The 20376-nt window shown below is 44.9% G+C and overlaps 1 protein-coding gene across 2 annotated transcripts in view; it reads left to right on the top strand.

Moving 5' to 3' along the window:
- The first annotated feature begins 650 nt into the window (after positions 1–650).
- The window catches only part of GLG1 (golgi glycoprotein 1), an 83524-nt gene continuing 63798 nt past the window's right edge, over positions 651–20376 (top strand). For both annotated transcript variants that reach the window (XM_053270822.1, XM_053270820.1), the window contains exon 1: positions 651–1105. In XM_053270822.1, the coding sequence (XP_053126797.1) occupies positions 701–1105 (405 nt within the window). In that variant the 5' untranslated portion in view covers positions 651–700. The remainder of the gene's footprint in view (positions 1106–20376) is intronic.

Raw genomic sequence — 20376 nt, 5'->3', positions numbered from 1 at the left:
TTTTGTGTAGAATTTGTGTCATCAATACCTGCAAAACTTGTATCTAGGTGTTTTAAATGAAACCATGTATTTTTTTTTAAATGCACCCTACAGGGGCTTCTGTGGTTTATGCTCATCCTGTCAAAATGCCACATCTCTTCCATCCCTTTTAAAAAATGTGGAAACTAAACTGGGAAAATTGCCAAGATGCACTTGGGGTGCCCTTATTCGGCGTGCCCTCCGCAAGAGCGCCCTTTGACATTTGGAAACTGTGTGAAAAACAGCACGTCAGAGACCGCACAGAAGGTATATTCTTGCCATCACAGGCCCCAAAGCCTAGCTTTTCCTAAAACTCTGGTCAAGCAGATGGGTCAGCCTGGCCATAGCAAATGCCTTGCCTGTATCCTGACATCCCTCCCCCCTCCCACCAAATACCAATTTAACGCACTTATCCAATTGTTATGGTGGGTAACAAAAACACACGCACACACACATAAGTTCTGTGAATACTCTTTCCCGCTTTGGGGTGCATCACTATCCCAGAATCTCCCCCCCGCCCCTCCGGCCAGGCTCTGACGTCACCCGGCAGCTGGGCCGGCGGGCGCGCGCCGGAGCGGGAGGGGGCGTGGCCCCGGGCCGTGCTGCGCAGGCGCCGGCTGTGGGGGGCGGGGCCTGGGGGTAGCGAGGCCGGGCCGGGCCGAGCCGAGGAGTCGCATCCAAGATGGCGCCGTGCGGACGTGTCCGGGTCCGGAGCCGCGGGCTGGGGCCTCGCTCTCTCCTCGGGCTGCTGGTGCTCGCCGCTCTCGGGCCGGCCCGGGCGGAGCAGGGCGGGGCCGCGGCGGCTGCCGGGTTCCCGGGGCTGTCAGTGCAGCAGCAGCAGGCGGCGGCGGCGGCGGTAGTGGGGGGGCCTCAGCAGCCTCCTCAGCCGGGGCTGCTCGGGGTGGCCCCCGCGGGCGGCGCTGGCGGCGGCCGGGGGCCCCGCGGCGCCGCCTCCTCCTCAGCCGGCGGCGGCGCCTGGAAACTGGCCGACGAGCCCGTCTGCCGCGAGGACGTGGCCCGCGTCTGCCCCAAGCACAGCTGGGCCAACAACCTGGCCGTCCTCGAGTGCCTGCAGGACGTGCGCGAGGTGGGTCTGGCGCGAGCTCTGGGCCCGCGGGGCGGGGGGCCTCTGCGGGGTGGGCGGCAGCCGGGACCCCCGCCCTCCGTGGGGCAGCCGGGACCACCGCCGCCACTGCTGCTGCTGCAGTGCCGTTTTCCAGCCGGAGGAGAAGTTTGCGAAGCCGCGGCGGCGGCACTCGTGCCCGGAGGGGCTGCCCGTCCCACAAGTGCTGCAGGGGGGCAAAGGGAGGGGGGTTTCGGGGTGACCGGCGAAGCCTTTCTCCTCGCCCCACCGGGCGCTAGTCAAGTGCCTCGGCTGGAAATCCTGGCCGGGGCACTGGCATTCCCTCTTTAACAGAGAATTCCAGATATTGTCGACTACAACTCCCAGCATCCACAGCAGCGATGGCCTTGGGTTGGGAATTATGAGAGTTGTAGTCAACAACATCTGGGATTCCCTGTTAGAAGGGGCACTGAGCGAGGCTTTGGCCTCTCTCTGTTTTGACGCCAAAACAAGACTCTAAAAGCGGGGGTGGGGAGGCAGAAGGAAAGAGGGAGGACACCCCCCTCGGAAAGGCGCCTGAAACGGCTGCTGTGTTTTGCTGGCAGGATGGAGAGATGCTGAGCGGCAGAGGTGTCTAGGGAATGCGCTCATGACTGGTTGAGTCTTGCCCTCTTTTGTCTTGAGTCTGGCACCCTTCTTGAGCTACAGTTTTATATGGCTTGATCCTATAATTCAGGCTTGGCAGTAGCCCCGTGCCTGGCAGTCTGGTGAGCAAGAAGGAAGTTGTCTTGTAAATGGGATCTCTCTCCCCCCTGCCCATCCTGCCTCTGTGCAGTATGTGCAAATGAGCAATCTAAGTATGTGTGCACAGTCCTGCTGCTAACATTTGTTTACTTGCTTGCAAGGCACTTATAGGTTTACTGTGACAAGCACGTGGACTGAAATGTTCGTATAGTGGTGAGAAAAGCTGGTGGGTTGAGGCATGTTCAGATCTAGGTTTACTGTCAGCTTCTTATTTTTAGACAGGGAACTCCTTTAGGTCAGGGACCTTATTTGTTTATTTTTGCTATGTAAGTTGCTTTGAGAACTTTTTTGTTGTTGAATGAAAAAACTTGCTGACAAAGTTGTTGATTGACATAACTTACATCCAGTTTCAGGCCAATGAAAACCAACTTGATAGGAACCCAGAGTCTAGTAATTTGGTGTCAGTGGTTCTTCTAGTAATTTTTACAAGTTTGGGGCAAATAAATCTTATTGTTTGTGAATCAAACATTTGTGTAACTTGTAGGATATGCAAATCTATTAGAAATTATTAGTCCCCATTCCATTCTTTGAGCGTCTCTCCCCTCTCCACCCACTGCTGAAATGAAATTCACCAAGTGTACCTAAAGTCCGTCTGTATTCCTTTTGGCTAAGTGACCTTTCATAAGAAGGGAAACTTCAGGAAGCTACAAATTGAACCATCTGATAGGAATGTGCATGAACAGTTCGTTACTCCCTGGAGCAGTGTGTGTGTTTGTGTATGGCGGGGGGGGGGTGCTTCAAAGAACAGGCAAGGAGCTCCTTACCTGCTTGCCCCGTAGCACTGCTTCCTGCAGCGTCGATTGGCATCAGCATGTACATGGGTGGTTGCATGCACGCCATACATTTGCTTGTATGCTGGCCATGGAAAAGGAGCGAAGGTGAGCAGGTAAGGAGCTCCTTGCCTGCTCTTTTTAAAGGCACCCCTTGCTGACCCAGTCAAGCCGGTTCGAATGCCAGCATTCCAGCCAGTTCCGTATTTCATTTTGGAAGTGCTGAACTGGCTCCTGCACACTCCTACTGTCTGAGAACCTTGGATCAAGTGCACAGCCAAACTCAGATAAGTTGCACTAGAAATGGCCCAAGTTGAGAAACATTGTGCGTGTTGTCTGTCACTGTCACTCCTTATTGCCTGTGGTTGTTAAAGAATCCCTTACCTGTCAGCTCAAAATTGTGTTGGTCAGGAAGAAAAAAGCAGGGCAGTAATTCTGACAGTAAGACCATTTTTCTCCCAGTGTGGGGGCAGCAGTTAAAACTTTCTCTCTCTGTTTAGAGAAAGGAAGACAGTTTGCTGATGATAGGCCTGCTGCATGTTTTGTGAAATGCTTCTTGACTCTGACCATAGGCAGACAAGTGCTCAGCTACTTTTATGCCCCATTGCACTTGATTTTCAAAGAAGACAAAGATTCAGTTCAGATGTCATGTGGAACCATGGCTTAATTCTGGGTTTCACATGATGTTCCCTATCCTTGGGAAAATACATTACCGCCTCCCCATCAGGTGTGAGAGGAATGAATCTCTTTGGAATCCTGGTTTGGAACAAGGCAAGATTTGCTGTGACATCTGAATGCCTACTTCAGATCCCAGTTTGTTTGCAAGTCAGTTTATAACAAAACCGTATTTACCATATTCAGATGTTGCAGTAAATCGGAAGTAGAGTCATTCCTCTCATGTGCAAAGGGTCCCCTTACCCTTGAGCACGCCTGCCTAAAGCTAGGGGATGTTGCACAGAACTGGGTTAAATAATGGTTTTGTGTGACGTCTGCACTGGGCCAGACCTTTTTGTATGAGGCAAGGCATTATGTGCTCTCTAAATACACTGCTCATTGCCATCAAGTGACTTAAGCTCTGTCAAGAAAATTTTCAGTTAAGGTGGTGATCATGGTGGAGAAAGAATAGACCCCTGAAATTGGAGCAGAATTCTGTTCATCTAACTTTAGTTGATAAGTTTCTGGCTTACAGGGATTATTTTGTAGCTCAGTGCAACTTACAGAAGCATCCAAGTTTTTGCTCATTATAAATAACACTGCTAACTGGGCAAAGAGACACCTTCTTACATTGTGATTCTCTTTATTTAGCAGGGGGAAAGTAACTGGCCCTATCCACCTACAGCACAGTACCTCCAGTGACTGCTGCTGGTGTCTGCCTTGTGTTTCTTTTTAGATTGTGAGCCCTTTGGGGACAGGGAGCCATTGTATTATTATTTCTCTGTGTAAACCACTTTGGAACCTTTTGTTGAAAAGCGGTATATAGATTGTTGTTGTTGTTTCTCTTCCTCTTCTTGTTTTCTCATTGCAATTCATTTTATTGGGGGGGGGGGGGTAGTAGTATTGAACAGGAAGAGGGTAATGATAAACTGTTATGCGTTCCCCCCGCCCCATGTTTAAGAAAATTAGAAACTAATATTCAAATTAATGTTGTGTATTTTGGATTATGCTAGTAATGGTACAGTAAGATGGCGTGCACACTTATCTTAAAACAAAAAACCAAAAAACCCCCAGCTCTGGCCTGAATTTGCATGCCTTGAACTAAAAATTAACTTTTTGAGTTTCTGAATTCTTTAGTCATCCAAGCTAACTAATCAAATGAGGGGAAAATCTCAGATTTAAGAAATGCTTCATTTTCTGGTTATGCTAAGTGGAAGGATCATCATCAAAGCTCAACAGAGGCTTTCCTCGCTCATACCTGATCCAGTTTTTTGATAACTGCTGTGCAGGGACCAAGAGGTCTTTGCATACTACCCATGGCCCCACTCAGTTCTCTTTTTTGACTTAGTGAAAATTATCTGAGATTGAGTAACTAGGATGGATAGGGATGCAGAAGGTGTACACAACCTCCCTAATGGTCCATAGTATGTCTGCCCTAGGGTGGATTGTGCCCTAACTGTGCACCAGATGATTTCTTGCCTTTTGAGCTAGTTGCTTGGAAGAATCCACCCACTGTTTACTGCCAGTCTGTGAAGACAATACTGAGCTAGATCGACAAATGGTCTGACTCGGTATATGGCAGCTTCCTGTGTTCCTAAGATAGTTTCAGCAACTGAACTTAGCAAGTACATAGTGCCTCCAGTCAAAGAATTTAATCTTCAGGATGAGTAAAGATCATGAAAAATATGGCATATGTGCCTCCCTGGACTGCAGCCTTAGATTTCACATAACTTGGTAACTAGCTGTCTTTGACACTTGTGTACATGAGCTTGCCAGCTTGGCGTCTTCCTCAAGCACTGGGCTGTATTTGTATCTTATCCTGCTGCTTCTTAGATGGCTCAGTTCAGCTAGGGCAGGGTTTTTTAAACTTAGGTCTTGTGCGATTATGGGAGTTGAAGTCCAACAACATCTGGGGACCCGGGTTTGAGAACCACTGAACTACATTAGGTTATTTGTGTTGTGGGAACTGTCCAAAAAGGGCCTGAGATGAACCACATCACAACTTCTTGTGTGAGGTGGGAGAAGAAAATGTGTTCAGTTTAAAAGGGGTGTGTGTGTGTGTGTGAAGGTAGTTTTAATTTCATAAGCTGGGTATTGTACTTTCAGGTACTGTTAGTAGCATTCATATGTGGTGCATTTGGTTATGCTGTTCCATTCTGTTTGTATTTCACAGCCTCTTATCTTGAAACTACTTCTTTATATGATTTGGAACCAGCTTCCTGTGCAGTACTCTAGTCAGAAGGGCTTTTCAATCCACTCTGAATGCTACTTCACCCCCTCCCCTGCCCACTGTGCTGTAGTTGTCTACCTGGTGCTCTCATCTCAGGTGACCATAAGGTGGTTCCTAAATATCAATCTGCCCACTTAATAAGAGCTGTAGGAGGGGGCAATAGTTGGGTAGTGCCTTAATGGTAACTTCTCAGATAATTTAGCTGTTGGCCTGTAGATGTTACAGCTAGGAGAGGGGCTGGAAAACTTCTTGTACTTGCCTTGGGGCTTGATATGGAAAGACATTTTTGGGGAAACGAAGAGATCTTATAGAAGTATTGTTTCATAACTGGTAAAACACATTTTTTAGCATATTGAAACTTGGTTATTGCTTTCCTTTAGTTCTTCAAAATGCTTTTAATAAATATTTAATATGAATGTACTTTATGTAAGAAATAGGAGTCTTGGACAAGTACAGTTCTGTAAACCATAGAACCCTGTAATTCCACAATTAAGAGACCACAGAGAGTGTGACAATCTTCATTAAAGGACCTTCAAGACCAGGTTTCTCACTTGTGTGTGTTGCTATTAATGAGTCTACCTGAGCTCTGAGTTAGTTTATGCTATAGGGCAGGGGTGGGGAACCTTGGCACTCCAGCTGTTTTTGAACTACAACTCCCATCATCCCCAGCCATAATTATTGTGGCTGGGGATGGTGGGAGTTGTAGTTCAAAAACAGCTGGAGTGCCAAGGTTCCCCACCCCTGCTATAGGGTATTCACACTGGGCCACTTCAAACGTCATGTGGAACCACGGTTAACTCATACACAACATCTCAAATCCTTGGGGACATGTGCACCCCTTGTGCGCAAATCAGAAGAATTCTATTTCCAGTTGCAGCTAGAAGCAAATCAAAATGGGTCATGATGTCTGAACTGACTAATCTTGCTTTATTCTAATCTAATTGCTTATAATTGAAATTTGAAACCCACCAAGTTTTCAAGCAATTTGGTACAAACCAAGATCAGTTGATTTGGATGATGTTATTGATTTGGATTTGTTCCTAACTTCAGTCAGAAGTATAATTCTTAAGAGTGTGCACCTTTGAAGAGAACCAAGATTTTTGCAGTGGTTCTGTGTGACATCCAAACTGGCTCTCTGCTTTTCAGGGTCCTGCTACCATATGCAATGTAGCAGGCCTTGACAAATATTCTTTGGATCTTGGAGCCAGGAAATGGACCCTGGGCAGATGACTGGATTTGGTGATGGACATTGTGGAGGGGGAGGGTAAATGGGCTTCTCTTTGTCCCCTTTACAAGCAGAAGACCTAGATCAGCAACAGGGCTGCCTGCCTGGGGCAAATAGAGACTTCTGAATATCCTAGTCCAGGCACCATGGTTAAATTCATAGCTGCCATGGCTCCTTGGTGCTTAGGATTAATCAAGCCCTGTGATATAGGGAAGATACTGACTTGCTTTACATGGTGATTATAAGGATTACTAAGAATGTATGGGAAGAACTTGGAACACTCAAAACATTATAGGGGTATTCTCTATGTCTAGAGAAACCTTTGGGTGTTTTTTTCTAAACACAGTTCTTCCTGTTTCTGTGTAAATTTGCAGACTTTCTAATAGGGATGTGCAAAAAATTTCGGGCACAGAACGATCTGTGCCCGAAACGAGCAATTTTGGGGGATTCGGGTCTGAACCGAATCACCCCCGATGTCCCCCGATATTTTTCGGGGCCGAGCCGAATCACCCGAATTTCGGGCCCGAAAAATTCGGGTGATTCAGGATGACATCTCTTTGAATTTCCCACCTTTTTGCAGCCATTGATTTGAATGCAAAAAGGTCTGAAGTGATGTCAGCCCGAATTTTGGGTCCCAGGGGCAAAATAGTGGGGTGGGGTGGTAGTGCCTAATGGTTGGAGGCTACCACCCAAATTTCAGGGGAATTGGGCAAAGGGCTGATTTTTGGGGAATTTTTGAAGTTTTAGTGTCTTTGGGGCAGTTTGGGGGCATAGAGTGGCATCTGGGCAAAAAGAGTGGGGTGGGGTGGTAGTGCCTAATGGGTGGAGGCTACCACCCCAATTTCAGAGTGATGGGGCAGAGGGCTAATTTTTGGGGAATTGTTGAAGTTTACGCGTCTAAGGTTTTCCCACATAGAGAAGCATTGAGGTGTCAGCAAATGGATAGCTTCACGCGGGGGGCAAAAGGGTGGCCTAGAGCAGTGTGGGGTTGGTGGTAGTGCCAGGTAGGGTTAAAGTTTATGTTAAAGTTTATGTAGGGTTAAAGTGCACTTGGGGGGTGCTGGGGTGGCCCAGAGCGAGTGGTAGTGTAGTGCACATAGGGTGCCAACCACCCCCATGGGTTTCTAACCCATGGGGTACAGGGTTCTGTTGTTTCAGAGGTATTCTGTGTGTGGATTCTATGATAGCTAATGAGAAATCACCACTCGCTCTGGGCCACCCCAGCACCCCCCCAAGTGCATTTATGGGGCTGCTGACACCTCAATGCTTCTCTATGGGGAAAAACCTTAAAGACGCATAAACTTTAACAATTCCCCAAAAATCAGCCCTCTGCCCAAATCCTTTGAAAAAAATCAGGTAGCTTCCTTGACCCTACATAGCACTACCACCAACCCCACACTGCTCTAGGCCACCCCTTTGCCCCCCGCGTGAAGCTATCCATTTGCTGACACCTCAATGCTTCTCTATGGGGGAAAACCTTACAGACACGTAAATTCCAACAATTCCCCAAAAATCAGCCCTCTGCCCAATCACTCTGAAATTGGGGTGGTAGCCTTCACCCATTAGGCACTACCACCCCATCCCACTCTTTTTGCCCAGATCCCACTCTATGCCCCCGAACTGCCCCAAAGACACTAAAACTTCAAAAAATTCCCCAAAAATCAGCCCTTTGCCCAATTCCCCTGAAATTTGGGTGGTAGCCTCCAACCATTGTGCACTACCACCCCACCCCACTATTTTGCCCCCCTGGGACCCATCTTTCCTTCCCGAATCGATTCGGATTCGGATTTAATCCGAATCAGGGGTGATTCGGGTGGCCCAGATTCGGGCACAGAACAGATCGGGGTGGACCCGAACCGAATCACTGAAAACCCGAATTGCACAGCCCTACTTCCTAATCTCAAACAACCTTTTCTTTTTGATTTTACTTTGATTTGTCAAAAAATATACAAGAAATCTCATCCTGTGCGTTTATTCAGAAGTAGGTCCCACTGAACATGGGACTTCTTAATAAGCATGTAAAGGATCGTAGCCTTTAGAAACCTTGTGGATGAGCACTTTGCAGTTCCATTTCTGGGTATACAGTTCTGAATAGAAACTAAATGATCAATGATCAAACTAAGGTGATCAACATTAAAATCATCAATATTTGTAGTACTTCCATGTGCTAAGTTATGTGCAATGCAATGTTCTGTCATATTCTATTCATTCATTCATTCATTCATTCGATTTCTATGCCGCTCTTCCAGAAATGGCTCAGGGCAGTTTACACAGAGAAATAATAAATAAATAAATAAGATGGATCCCTGTCTCCAAAGGGCTCACAATCTAAAAAGAAACATAAGCTAGACACTAGCAACAGTGACTGGAAGTACTGTGCTGTGGGTGGATAGGATCAGTTACTTTCCCCCTGCTCAATAGAATCACCACGTTAAAAGGTGCCTCTTTGCCAAGTTAGCAGGGGATGCTAGTAAGTACTGTATAAAGGTAAAGTGTGTCGTCAAGTTGATTCTGACTCCTGGTGACCACAGAGCCCTGTGATTGTCTTTGGTAGAATACAGGAAGGTTTTACCATTGCCTCCTGCTGCACAGTCTGAGATTATGCCTTTCAGCATCTTCCTATATCGCTGCTGCCTGATATAGGTGTTTCCCATAATCTGGGAAACATACCAGCGGGGATTCGAACTGGCAACCTTCTGCTTGTTAGTCGAACATTTCCCTGCTGCGCCACTTAAGAAACCTTTAATGGTTTAAAAACTTCCTGCAATAGTACAGGGCTGAAAAATAAACTTAAAATCACTGTCTTGATAGGCTCTTTTAGTAGCCATGGCAGAAGAGAGTGCTTCAGTTCAACACCAGTACATGTTCACTTTCCTAATCCACCTGAAGTAAATGACACCATTGAGTCCTTGAAGTTAGGTTGCTCAAAGTAAAGTTGCGCTGTTGAGTTGGTGTCCTGGAGACCTCAGAGCCCTGTGGTTGACTTTGGTAGAAAATAGGAGGGGTTTACCATTGCCATCTCCCGCACAGTATAAGGTAATGCCTTTCATCACCTTCCTATATCGCTGCTGCCCAATATAGGTGTTTCCTATAGTCTGGGATACATACCAGCGGGGATTCGAACCGACAAGCTCTTGCTCGCTAGGCAAGTTATTTCCCCGCTGCACCATTAGGTGGCTTAGGTTACTCTGCCTGCAGCATTTAGGGAAAGGGTGGTCTTCACCAGTTGTGGATTAGATTAAGGTCCACCTAGTCCAGTTTTCTTTTACAAGAATCCCAGCAACCTTCAGATGGTCCACATTTAGACTACAGTCTACTTAACAGCCTACCCTTGAACTCTAGAACTCTGCTCATTTTGGATAGGTGTTAGCTTTGGATGAACTTTCTCCTAAACAAGGGCTTAGCAGGTATTCGCTGTGGATATGTAGGTTTGGTTGACATGTAATGCATGGTTTAATGTTATGAGAGTGACTCATATGTTAGTGGCGCTCATGCTGCCTTCCCCCATTTTTCATGCTCAAGAGGAGGAGATTGGGCAGGGGGAGGGTTATTTTTGGTTTTGAGTAAATGACGGTTTTACAGTTATGTCCAAACTTGCGAAACTAGTTTATCCAAACTGTGCTTAGTTCAAACAAAGCAGGCTCTGAACTACCAACTTGCTGGGTATGGAGCAGGTGTGTGACCCAAGGGCATGCTGTGGCTTATTCTTAATTATGCTAAACTGGGCCTTTCACAAGCTCCTCTCTGCCGCCCCATGTTCTGATACTTGGTTTAATGTGCTGTTCACATTGTGTCCTTTTTGCTGGTCAATGACCGAATAAACTTATAACTAACTTGTGTCCTTGGCTGTGTGTTCTCAGCCTAACTTCCCACTGGTGATACGTAGGAAGTTCTTTAAAGTGCAGTTCTTGACTGTGGCAAAAATTAATCTTTGTTCAGTGAAAAAGCCACTGAGCGCCTTAATTCATTTGAAGCACATGTGTCTCTTGGAAGAGCATCTTTTTAATTTTTTTTTTAATTGAAGGTTGTGATCTGGAATAAGGTACTGTTACATAGACTAGCTCAAGGGCAGGCAACCTTGGCTTTCCAGCAGTCATTGAACTATTACTCCCATCACCCCATGGGAGTTGTACCACAACAGTGGCTGGAGAAGCAAGGTTGTCTACCCCTGGACTAGCTTGTATTTATGTTTTGTTCTTGCAGTCTGGAGGAAAATACTCCATCCTTACCCACTTTCCTGGTAAATGGGGTTCCATTGCATCTAGTGACAGCCTGTCAAGAAAAATAGCAAGGTCTTCCTTCTGCATCCTGCTTTTGGTAACTCCCTTCTGCATTTTGGTAATATAGATGTCACACTTGCATAGCTGTACTAAGACATTGACTGAAGTCAAGGTTAGTTAATGTATTTGAGGCTTGTCTCACATACTCCCTTGTGTGTGGCCAGGACTCTGAGCAGATACTCAGTTATGCTTAGAATCTTCTTGAGGAAGGAAAGCTGGGTAGAGTGGTAGTCTTCTTCATAGCTCTTCACTGCAACTTTATGGGTTAAGGCTGGTAATTTCCACCTCTGCATTTTTGCAACCACAGTGTAAATTGCTGCTGTGATGAGTCATGCTTGTGTTTGAACTGCCATTGCCTGAATGCTGTGGCAGTTCTAGTCCTTTTAACCAAGCTAACTTCAACAGTTAAAACCATATTTGTACATTCCGAGTTCTGAATGCATATCCTTGAAAAAAGAAATGATGCGTTGGGCTTTCATACCTGTTTTGGCAATGTGATGAGTACAGCATTGGATTGTGGGTCTGCAGGTCCTTTACCCCAAGGAATCATCTGTCCCAGCTCTGTCTTTACAGGGAGGGCAAGGAACAGGGCTCTGAGCAGATATTTAGTCAGACTCCTGGATGAGGGATTCAAATTCCCCTGGCAATGGGACAGTTTCTCCTGTTTTGGTGGAAAAAAATTGAAACTTTGGGGAAAGTGGAAGACTGTGCACAACATTCCTATCAAGTCTAAGAACATAAAATGCTTTAGCATATTAAATTGAACTATTTAATAAGATTTGAAAATATAAATGTCTTAGTTTTATTCAGATAATTACAAGTGTACCCAGTACTGGAGATTGAGCAGCAAGCTGTTTTAGCCAAATGTACCAAAACATCTTGGTATTTTCAAGTTGTAAACCGAGGAAACTGAACTGGAAATGATCAGTGTTGGGAAAATTTCATCTTAAAAGGAAGATGTTAACACAATTTAGAAACCTCTTCCAGCTAGATAGTGTCAGCATTTTCCAGAAATGGAAGAAAATACGAAAACCCGCAATAACTGTTTGTCAACCTTGGAATGCCAAGCCGTGACAGTTTTTCTTTGGATCTAGCTCTAAATGTAGCCCAAAAATTTAGGAGTCGGAAAAAGAAAACTGGACAAGATCACTGGACTTAGTGATGGACATCATGAGAGGAGGGTAATTGGGTTTTTCTTTATCCCGTTACAAGTAACATACTTAGAACAGAAATAGGGCTGCCTAGGACAAAGAATTTATTAAATAACTCTACCTCTAAATAACCTAGACTAGGTGCTGTGACTTCCAGGTTCCTGGGATTTGTCAGGCCCTGGAGCATATTTATTTATTTGTTTGTTTGTTTGTTTTGCTACTTTTTAATACTGCCTTTCTGCCTTGACAAAGGCACCCAAAGTGGTTTACAATATTAAAAGCAGCAAATTACAGTACACACGACTAGCTACAACCCTTTTCCAAGGTGTTTCCAGAAGTCTGGGAAAGGGTGGAAAAGAACACACCACAGTGTTAAGAACCATTAGCAAATCTTGATTTTGGCCTGGTCCACATAATTCACATGATTTGATTTTGATTTTGATTTGATTTGTATACCGCCCAAACTTTCATCTCTGGGTGGTTAATAACAACATAAAAACAATTAAAACAAATATAAAAGGCTAAAACAGTTTAACAACTTAAAAACAGTATAAAATTAAAACAGTATAAAATTAAAACTACAAATTTAAAAAGCTGAAAAAGCTTGGGTGAAGAGGTGGGTCTTCAGATATTTTTAAAAAATAGTTGGGGGTTGCTTTCAATAATAGAGTATCAATGAAGGCCTATGGATGTGAAAGCTGGACTTTGAAGAAGCAAGGTAGAAAAAGCATTGACGCTTTTGAACTTTGGTGCTGGAGAAGACTTTCGAGGATACCATGGACAGCCAGGAGAACAAATCAATACAGAATTTTTACTCGAGGCACAAATGACCAGGCTCAAACTAGCATGCTTTGGGCACATTATGCGAAAAACCAGCTCCCTTGAGAAGTCCATAATGCTGGGAAGAGTTGAAGGCAAGAGAAGAAGAGGACAACCATCAGCAAGGTAGATGGAGTTGATTACGACAGCAATGAATGTACCACTGAGAGACCTCAAAGGCCAAGTTGAAGATCATCCTGGAGAGAATCTATCTATGTGGTTGTTATGAGTCGACACTGACTTGATGGCACTGACTTGACAGCCAAGTCAGTGTGCTGGAGTTCTTTCCTTTTTTGGGTTGCATGCTGCTGGAAATCCAGGCATGTTAAATCCTGGTTCTTTGGCTTCTGTGGATCCCGAAAGTGGTTTAACTTTGGCTTACAAACCAGAATGTGAAAACAACTTCAAGTTGGGTTTTTTTTGTAAGCCAGAGCTAAACTGTGGTTCCTGCTTTTGCACAAGCCCTGGCATAGCTACAATTGAACGGGGTGAGTGGGAGGAGACAAATATCTCTGGGGTGGTGGGCCTGCTGTCTAGGTTATAGCTTGCTCTTTGCTCTCCCCCTTACACCTCTCTGAAGAAGGCATGGCCCGGGCCGCATCATTTAACAATCCAAGTCACAGTATATGGTTAAGCCAAAGTGGGTGGATCAGTGTGAACTGAGCCACTGAATCAAACTGTACAACAATGAACTTGTTAGTAATACATCATCTCATATAGTTAGTCACAGTAGCTGTTAATAAAATTAGCCTCATGAAACCAGTACTGTGTCATTTTAATAATATAGCTTAAAAATATTATCATTAAGTGTTTCTCTTTCAGAAACTGTTTCTGAAAAATCAGTAAGTTTGGATTCTGAGCTTTCATTTTTATCCCCATAGAGTGAAGATTTCCGTGGCTGAAACTAGTATCTCTGCTCCCCCCCCCCTTTTTTTAACATACTGGCTTGTTTCTTGATCTGTTGTATTTCCAAACGTGCACATGGGAGGGGAAATAGCTGAGCAGGAGCTTATTTTTTAAAAGGATACTATAAACCAAGGACTTAATATTTTCCTTTCAGAGATGCACTGGCCACTTGAGAGCAGACAGGATGCATTAGCTGGACATCCCAGCTCAGTGTCCTTGGTCCTGGTGGCTGGAGGTGGCCTCTTGTCTGCGTTCCTTTCCCTTAACTCTGATTAAACTATGCTGACCCTGGCAGTGGTCCCCAGCATGCCTGTAGTCTTTGATTTTATATGTAGATTTCTGTTTATATTTTTCTATGTAAACCGCTTTGATAACCGCTTTGTTGAAAAGCAGTTTATAAATATTTGTAGTCCTAGTCATATGTGATGTGCCTAGAAATGCAAGTGGATGTCTGCAGAGGATTGTGGCTTGTGTATAAACCCCCAGAGGACTAAAATGAGACTGCAGAAGGCATGAGATGATAGTGTGTGGCCAAATACACTCTGAGGCAGTGCATTCCTAGCCTTTTTCATCTTGAGTGTGTGTTATTAAGTGTGTGTGTGTGTAAAAATTATATTGGGGCACACTGCTTCCCCAACACCCCCACACCCGTAGTGACAAAGCTGGTGCACGATCTTGATTTTCGCTTCCTTATTATAACTTTTGTCCTTATTTACTAGAAGTCTATGGTGTAGGCAGGGTTCCAGTTCTTACCTGCTAATTGTCCCCTGAGGAGGGTGCAAGGGAGAGAGTGCAAGATCTGCACTATCATTCAAATGCTCTACTAGAATTGCTTTGTCAGATGTCATTCATTCTGTTCTCCCAGGAGGCTGTGCATTGGGCTGCAGCTGGTTTTCTGGGCCTGCAAATAATTACTTTGATCAAGAGATGAGGCAGGGGCTGGCCACCTGCTCCTTGAGCTGCTTGCTTGTGTGTAGACTGGAACTCAGCAGTCATATCCGTGGTCTTAGTGTTTGTGTTGCGTGTCCAGACTATGGTTTTGGCTGTTCCTCCTTTGGTTTTAATGTGAAGCAAAACCGAAAGAAGCCTAAGTGGGGGTTGTGCAGGTAAACTCGGGGTAACCACGAGCAGAGTCCCCTGGCAGAGCTAACTTGATTGCACAGATGAACGGGAGGCTCTTGTGGTGATTCGGTGCTCCTGGTGTTGCATGCCTGTGCTGGAAGAGGCATGTTCGATATGGGGGTCTGGTGCTTTCAGATGTGTTTGCCTTGTTGTGCAACACTGAACGTGGGGTTGTATGTGTCTGGTGGGGAGAGGCTTCTAGCTAAAGTGAAGCCAGCTTAGAGTGAGTCTATGGTTTGGCTGTCAGGCTGCCAACACAAGGTGGCACAGCGGTACTCTCGGGGCTTCTTACGTAAGGGCCCTTGCCCTTTTCCCGGCTTCCTAGCCATTTTGTCTGTAATCTACTTAATCACTCTTGAACTGATGTCCACTATCTTCTCTTGAAGAGCACGACTCCGCTTCATGGAATGGAATCATTCGAGGAGGAGAGCTGTTCTTATGGTAGTGAGCATGAATTGTCCCCTTTGCTATGCAGAGTATGCCTTGGTTTGCAGTTCTTGAGCGATGCATAAGATATTACCCTTGGAGGATAATGGGACCATAGCTTAGTCGTAGCTCAGAGCAATCCTAGCACAGAGCATCTGCATGCTTGCCTGCAGAAAGTCCCAGGTTCCCTCCCTGGCATTTCCAAGATAGGGCTGAGAGAGACTCCTGCCTGCAACCTTGGAGAAGCCCCTGCCAGTCCGTGTAGACACAATAGTGAGCTAGGTGGACCATGGGTCTGGCTTGGTAGAAGGCAGCTTCCTATGTTCCTATGAGTAGCAGCATCTCTGGGGTGTCCAGGGTAGGGCAAAACACCCCCTCTTGTCGCTCCCACATCTGATCGCTAGCAGAGCTTCTCTGAGTGGCCTGCCGCCTGAGTTCATTTAGCTCAGTAACGTGGAACTAACTCTGAGCTGCGTTACTCTTATCTGCTCCCACAGATGTAGAGTTCAGGCCAGGATAAGCTCTGTTTCAGATCGTTGGCCGAGCCTGTTTGTTGCTGAGTGAAGATGAAGCAGAGGCATAGACCTTAAGGGCTGTCCTAGAGATTGGGTAGATTTTAATTTTTTTTACATAACAGGATTTTGGTCCCTCTTCTTTTGATTGAATCCAGTATCAAAACACTTATTTGAACCAGAACAAATTATTTTGCTTCCTTCAAACTAGTAGCAATTTTAGGCTTGTGGCAGCTTTGCTGGTTTGGCTTTTGCTAGCAAAACAAAAAGAAGAAACCCCTAGGTTCCTCACAAACCTCACAAAATGCTTTTGAAATCTCACAAAATGCTGTGTTCAGCCCAACATGTATATGATAAACATCCTTTTTCACAGGCACTAAAACACAAATAATAATAGCTATACATGATTCAGCACAAAATGATAATGAAACCTATAACCAGACTATGAAGGACAACATGGAAAGAAAACACTTGACTGGTAGATATTTGTCCTGTCTAGATTCTTCATCATCATCATCATCTCCCCGTGGTCTAATCAGAGCTGTGCATGGGACACATTTTTGCAGTTTTCCTTTCCTGTGTTATAGAAATGTGTGCACCCCCCACCCCCCCGTCTGCTCCTTCTGAAGTCTCTGGATTGACGTGCATGGGTGAAAACCAAACATTCTAGTCTTGACAAAATTAACAATTTTGACTGAAAGGCATTATATCATTTACAAACATTTCCTCTCCAAGGGCAGTGACCCCTTTAGGTCAAGCACAGATGCTAGAAAGGGCCCATATGATAGGAAACACATTCTCCTTGCTTCTTCAGTGCAAAAGAACTGCCTGAGATGAGATTGTCTGCGGTTCCCTTCTTTTAACATGCGAAATGATGGGGTGCACCAATCTGGAGTTCAGATGCCGCTCTGCGCTGATGTCGCTTGCAGGAAAACCTCCATTCTATGCATCGGCTGCCTGAGTCTTGACCTGTGAGGTGGCCCGTTGTCCCATGTTAACACTTCAATGAGAAGCATGAAAATGCCAGTAGAATCAAACTTGTACAGTTTCTGGAAGCAGGTGGGATAGGGAACACACGAACGCATTGAAGGGAAGAGTCGGGCGTGAGCAAAGTTTGAGGGTGGAATGAACTATGGAGTGTGAGTTTGTTATCAGGGTGCTGCCTAAAATAGAGCTGCCCACTCCAAAGAGGGAAGAGCAGTTCTTCTTCGTCAGTCTCCAAAATATCTCTTCTTTGTTGGGTACATCTTTGTGCAATTCTGCAGGGGAGAGGGTGGCAATGCAGAAATGCTTCAGAGTTAAAGACATCTGAGCTCCTCCCGCCCTTTTACATTAGCTCATCTTCTTCACAGCCACAGTTTATTGTCCACTGATCTGTGTCTGCAATTAATCAATATTGACACAGCTGAACCTGCCATTAAGGAATGAATATTCAGTAGGAAGTTGGTGCCCAGCCGCCTCCACGCTCCAGTCTCCCATTATCTCCCTATCCAGTCAAGTCTGCCCTGGCCCCTTTCCTGCAGCTGTGCAACCAACCCAGTGATCTGTGTGCTGCAGAGGGAGTCAAATGGCAGATCATCAGTGGTCAAGCCCCTGCATTTGCAGGCAAACAAATGTGTGTTATTAGATGTTTGGGGCTCATCTGCTGGAAACAATGAGTGTGGGGTGGTTGGGGAGGGAGATCTCGGCCTTGGCTCATCACAAGATGACACGGAGTTGCAAATGCAGTCCTTGAATGCTGTGTTAGGGCTAGAACACATCAAGGCACTGATGTGACTGCATATAGAATATGGAGTCCTGTTTGGAAATGCATGTGCAAGAAGAATAAATTCAAAACAGAACTTTGAAAAAGCATAAATTCAAAGCAAAGAGCACTTAAAATGGGGAGGGATAAGAGGGACAGAGAAACAGTATTATTTTTTTAAAGTAGTTTGCAGTTTTTAATGTGAGTTTGCCGCAGTGCCTTCCAGTGTGCCTACCAAATCATGACCTCTTTGCTTCTAATGTCCCCTGCTTGTGTAATTATAAGGCAAATTTTACAAAGTAAGAAAAAAGTGGCTCCCTCCTTGTTTCTGTTTAAACTGAAAACTTTCTCTTTTGCAAGTCCTCCTAAATTGATTATCTCAGCTACATTATACTTTGGTCTGTCTTGTTCCTGCTTGCTGCTTTTGTCTGTTGCTTTTTAGTATAGTAAACGCTTGTTTTTATATCCGTTGCCACTGTTGCAGTTTACAGGAAAGGCAGAATATAAATTCATGAATAGAGAAATAATGGCTTAGGTTTGACACCTTGCACTCTCAACTATTGGCTGAGTGCAGAAAGCAATGTGCTTGTGAGTAGGTTGCCGTAAGAGACTGGATCAAAGCACATTATCCCTTGTATTACTTTAGGACCATGGAATACCTGGAATCAGAGATTCTGGAAAGGTTTATGGAAGCAAATAGAGTTCAACTTAATGCAGAGTGAAATAAATATGGTTGCTGTAAGAGACTGGATCAAAGCACATTATCCCTTGTTTTACTTTAGGACCATGGAATACCTGGAATCAGATTCTGGAAAGGTTTATGGAAGCAGATAGGGTTCAACTTAATGCAGAGTGAAATAAATTTGGCAAATCACAGGACACAAGTCTCTCAGCAGAATAAAACTTTCATAGATCTCTGGTTGAGAATTTTCCTCACTGTCTGTAGAGTAAAAATGGACTACTACTGCTAGAGAAAGCACCATTGTTTCCAAAGACATTTCACTCTGTGTGGCTTTTCCTTATGACAGTCTGGCTGTATTTGGAACTGGGGTGGGGGGACTTTCTCTGTGCTGGATTGATTAATGGCTCTGGATCCCCCCTTTCCTTGAGCATTGTGGACTAGTTTGTTTGCTCTGCAAATACCTCTTGAGCATCCGTGCCCCGTTTCTGCTTGTAGTGAAGAGTTTCATAAGGCTTGGTGGTCAGTCTGACTCATTCCCTCATGATGATTCCTTATAGTACAGGGTCTTAGAGCCACCCAGTAGGATGAGCAGGCCTGCTTCTGGCAAGTCCAGTACTTTGGCATCTAGACTGATGTGTGAAGGATGAGGAGTCTGGATAGAATACTTGTAGATTTGCTGCCATGCCATGACGCTACAAGACTTTGTACATAAAGCCACAAAGAATGAGATGTACCTGGTAATCAAATGACTGCACATAACGAATGGTAAGCAAAGAAGCATGTTGTCCTCAGAACTGCAGGGCAGGAAGGAGGGAAAAGTGTTGCTTGGCTGGAGAAATTTCCCTGGCTCAAATGAGAACTCTTATGAGAACTCGCTCATAGCAGGTCTTGCAAAGAACAGTCAGAGCAATACTACTAAAAGCAAAATCCTCATTAGTTATGCTCGGTGTAATAGCTGTGAAAGCTGCCTTGTCAGAAGCTTTCTGCTGGCATGAGCTTAAAATGACTTTCACACCAAAGGAGCTTGTATGTTTGAATGAGATGATCCAGCAGTGCTTTTCATTCCAGTGACAGAGCAGGATTTTGAGGTGGGATTTCTGCTCTAAGAGGTTTACCCAATATTGGGAATAACTATCTTGAATTCACTACAACTATAATTGCCGTTAAGTGGAACATGCAGGCTTGTAAATGGCCAATCTTCTGGCTACCCGTGGCAAGTAAATATTGTCACCAAGCAATCAACCGAAAAATTGTAAATTGGGAACTTGTGGGTTTGACAACAAATAATTAACATCAGTATTTGTGAGCTAGAAATAATTATTGTGGACTTAAAACCTGTGTACATTTATTTGGAAGCCTGGTTAAATTGTAAGGATGCTACAAAAATAAAGATGACCTGGGTAGGTAGAACATGGTAACTAAACCATTTTTAGTGGGCCTGCTGGCTTCTTGTAAGCTCCCAGAGGTATATTGCTGTCCACTGTCAGACAGAAAACTGGAATAGTCGGTGTCATCTAGTGTGACAGATGAGTTTTGCTTTAATGATTAAGCAATCTTGAGTGTGATTTTGTAAATGTAAAACACGTTGGACCACAAGTGTTGCCACAGCTATCAGGGCAAGATTAGGAATGACATGGGCCAATCTATTCTGCAACATATTCTGTGGAAAGAATCCTTCTGGGATGTTATCAGTGGTCTCCCATTCAAGGGACTAGTCAGGCCTTCACCCACAGCGTTCGTATTACTGCAGGATCAGGTTCTTGCAGACTGTTCACTTGCTATCTCTCGGCCCTCTTTAAGATGAAGTAACGTTATGAGCCCTTGCTGTGCCTGAACAATTACTGCTTGCATTGTGACGTCCATCAGTATGTGGCTAGAATCCTGTGGCTTTTGGTCATGAAGTCTAGGTCTTTCATGCGAAACTTCAGTCCTATTCACACATTATGTTCAACACATGTTCAGGCTGTGTA

Source organism: Hemicordylus capensis, chromosome 9, assembly GCF_027244095.1.
Source record: "Hemicordylus capensis ecotype Gifberg chromosome 9, rHemCap1.1.pri, whole genome shotgun sequence".
Classification (NCBI taxonomy): Eukaryota; Metazoa; Chordata; class Lepidosauria; order Squamata; family Cordylidae; genus Hemicordylus; species Hemicordylus capensis.
The sequence above is the reverse complement of the archived record's forward strand: the minus strand, read 5'-3'. Positions and strand labels throughout refer to the sequence as shown.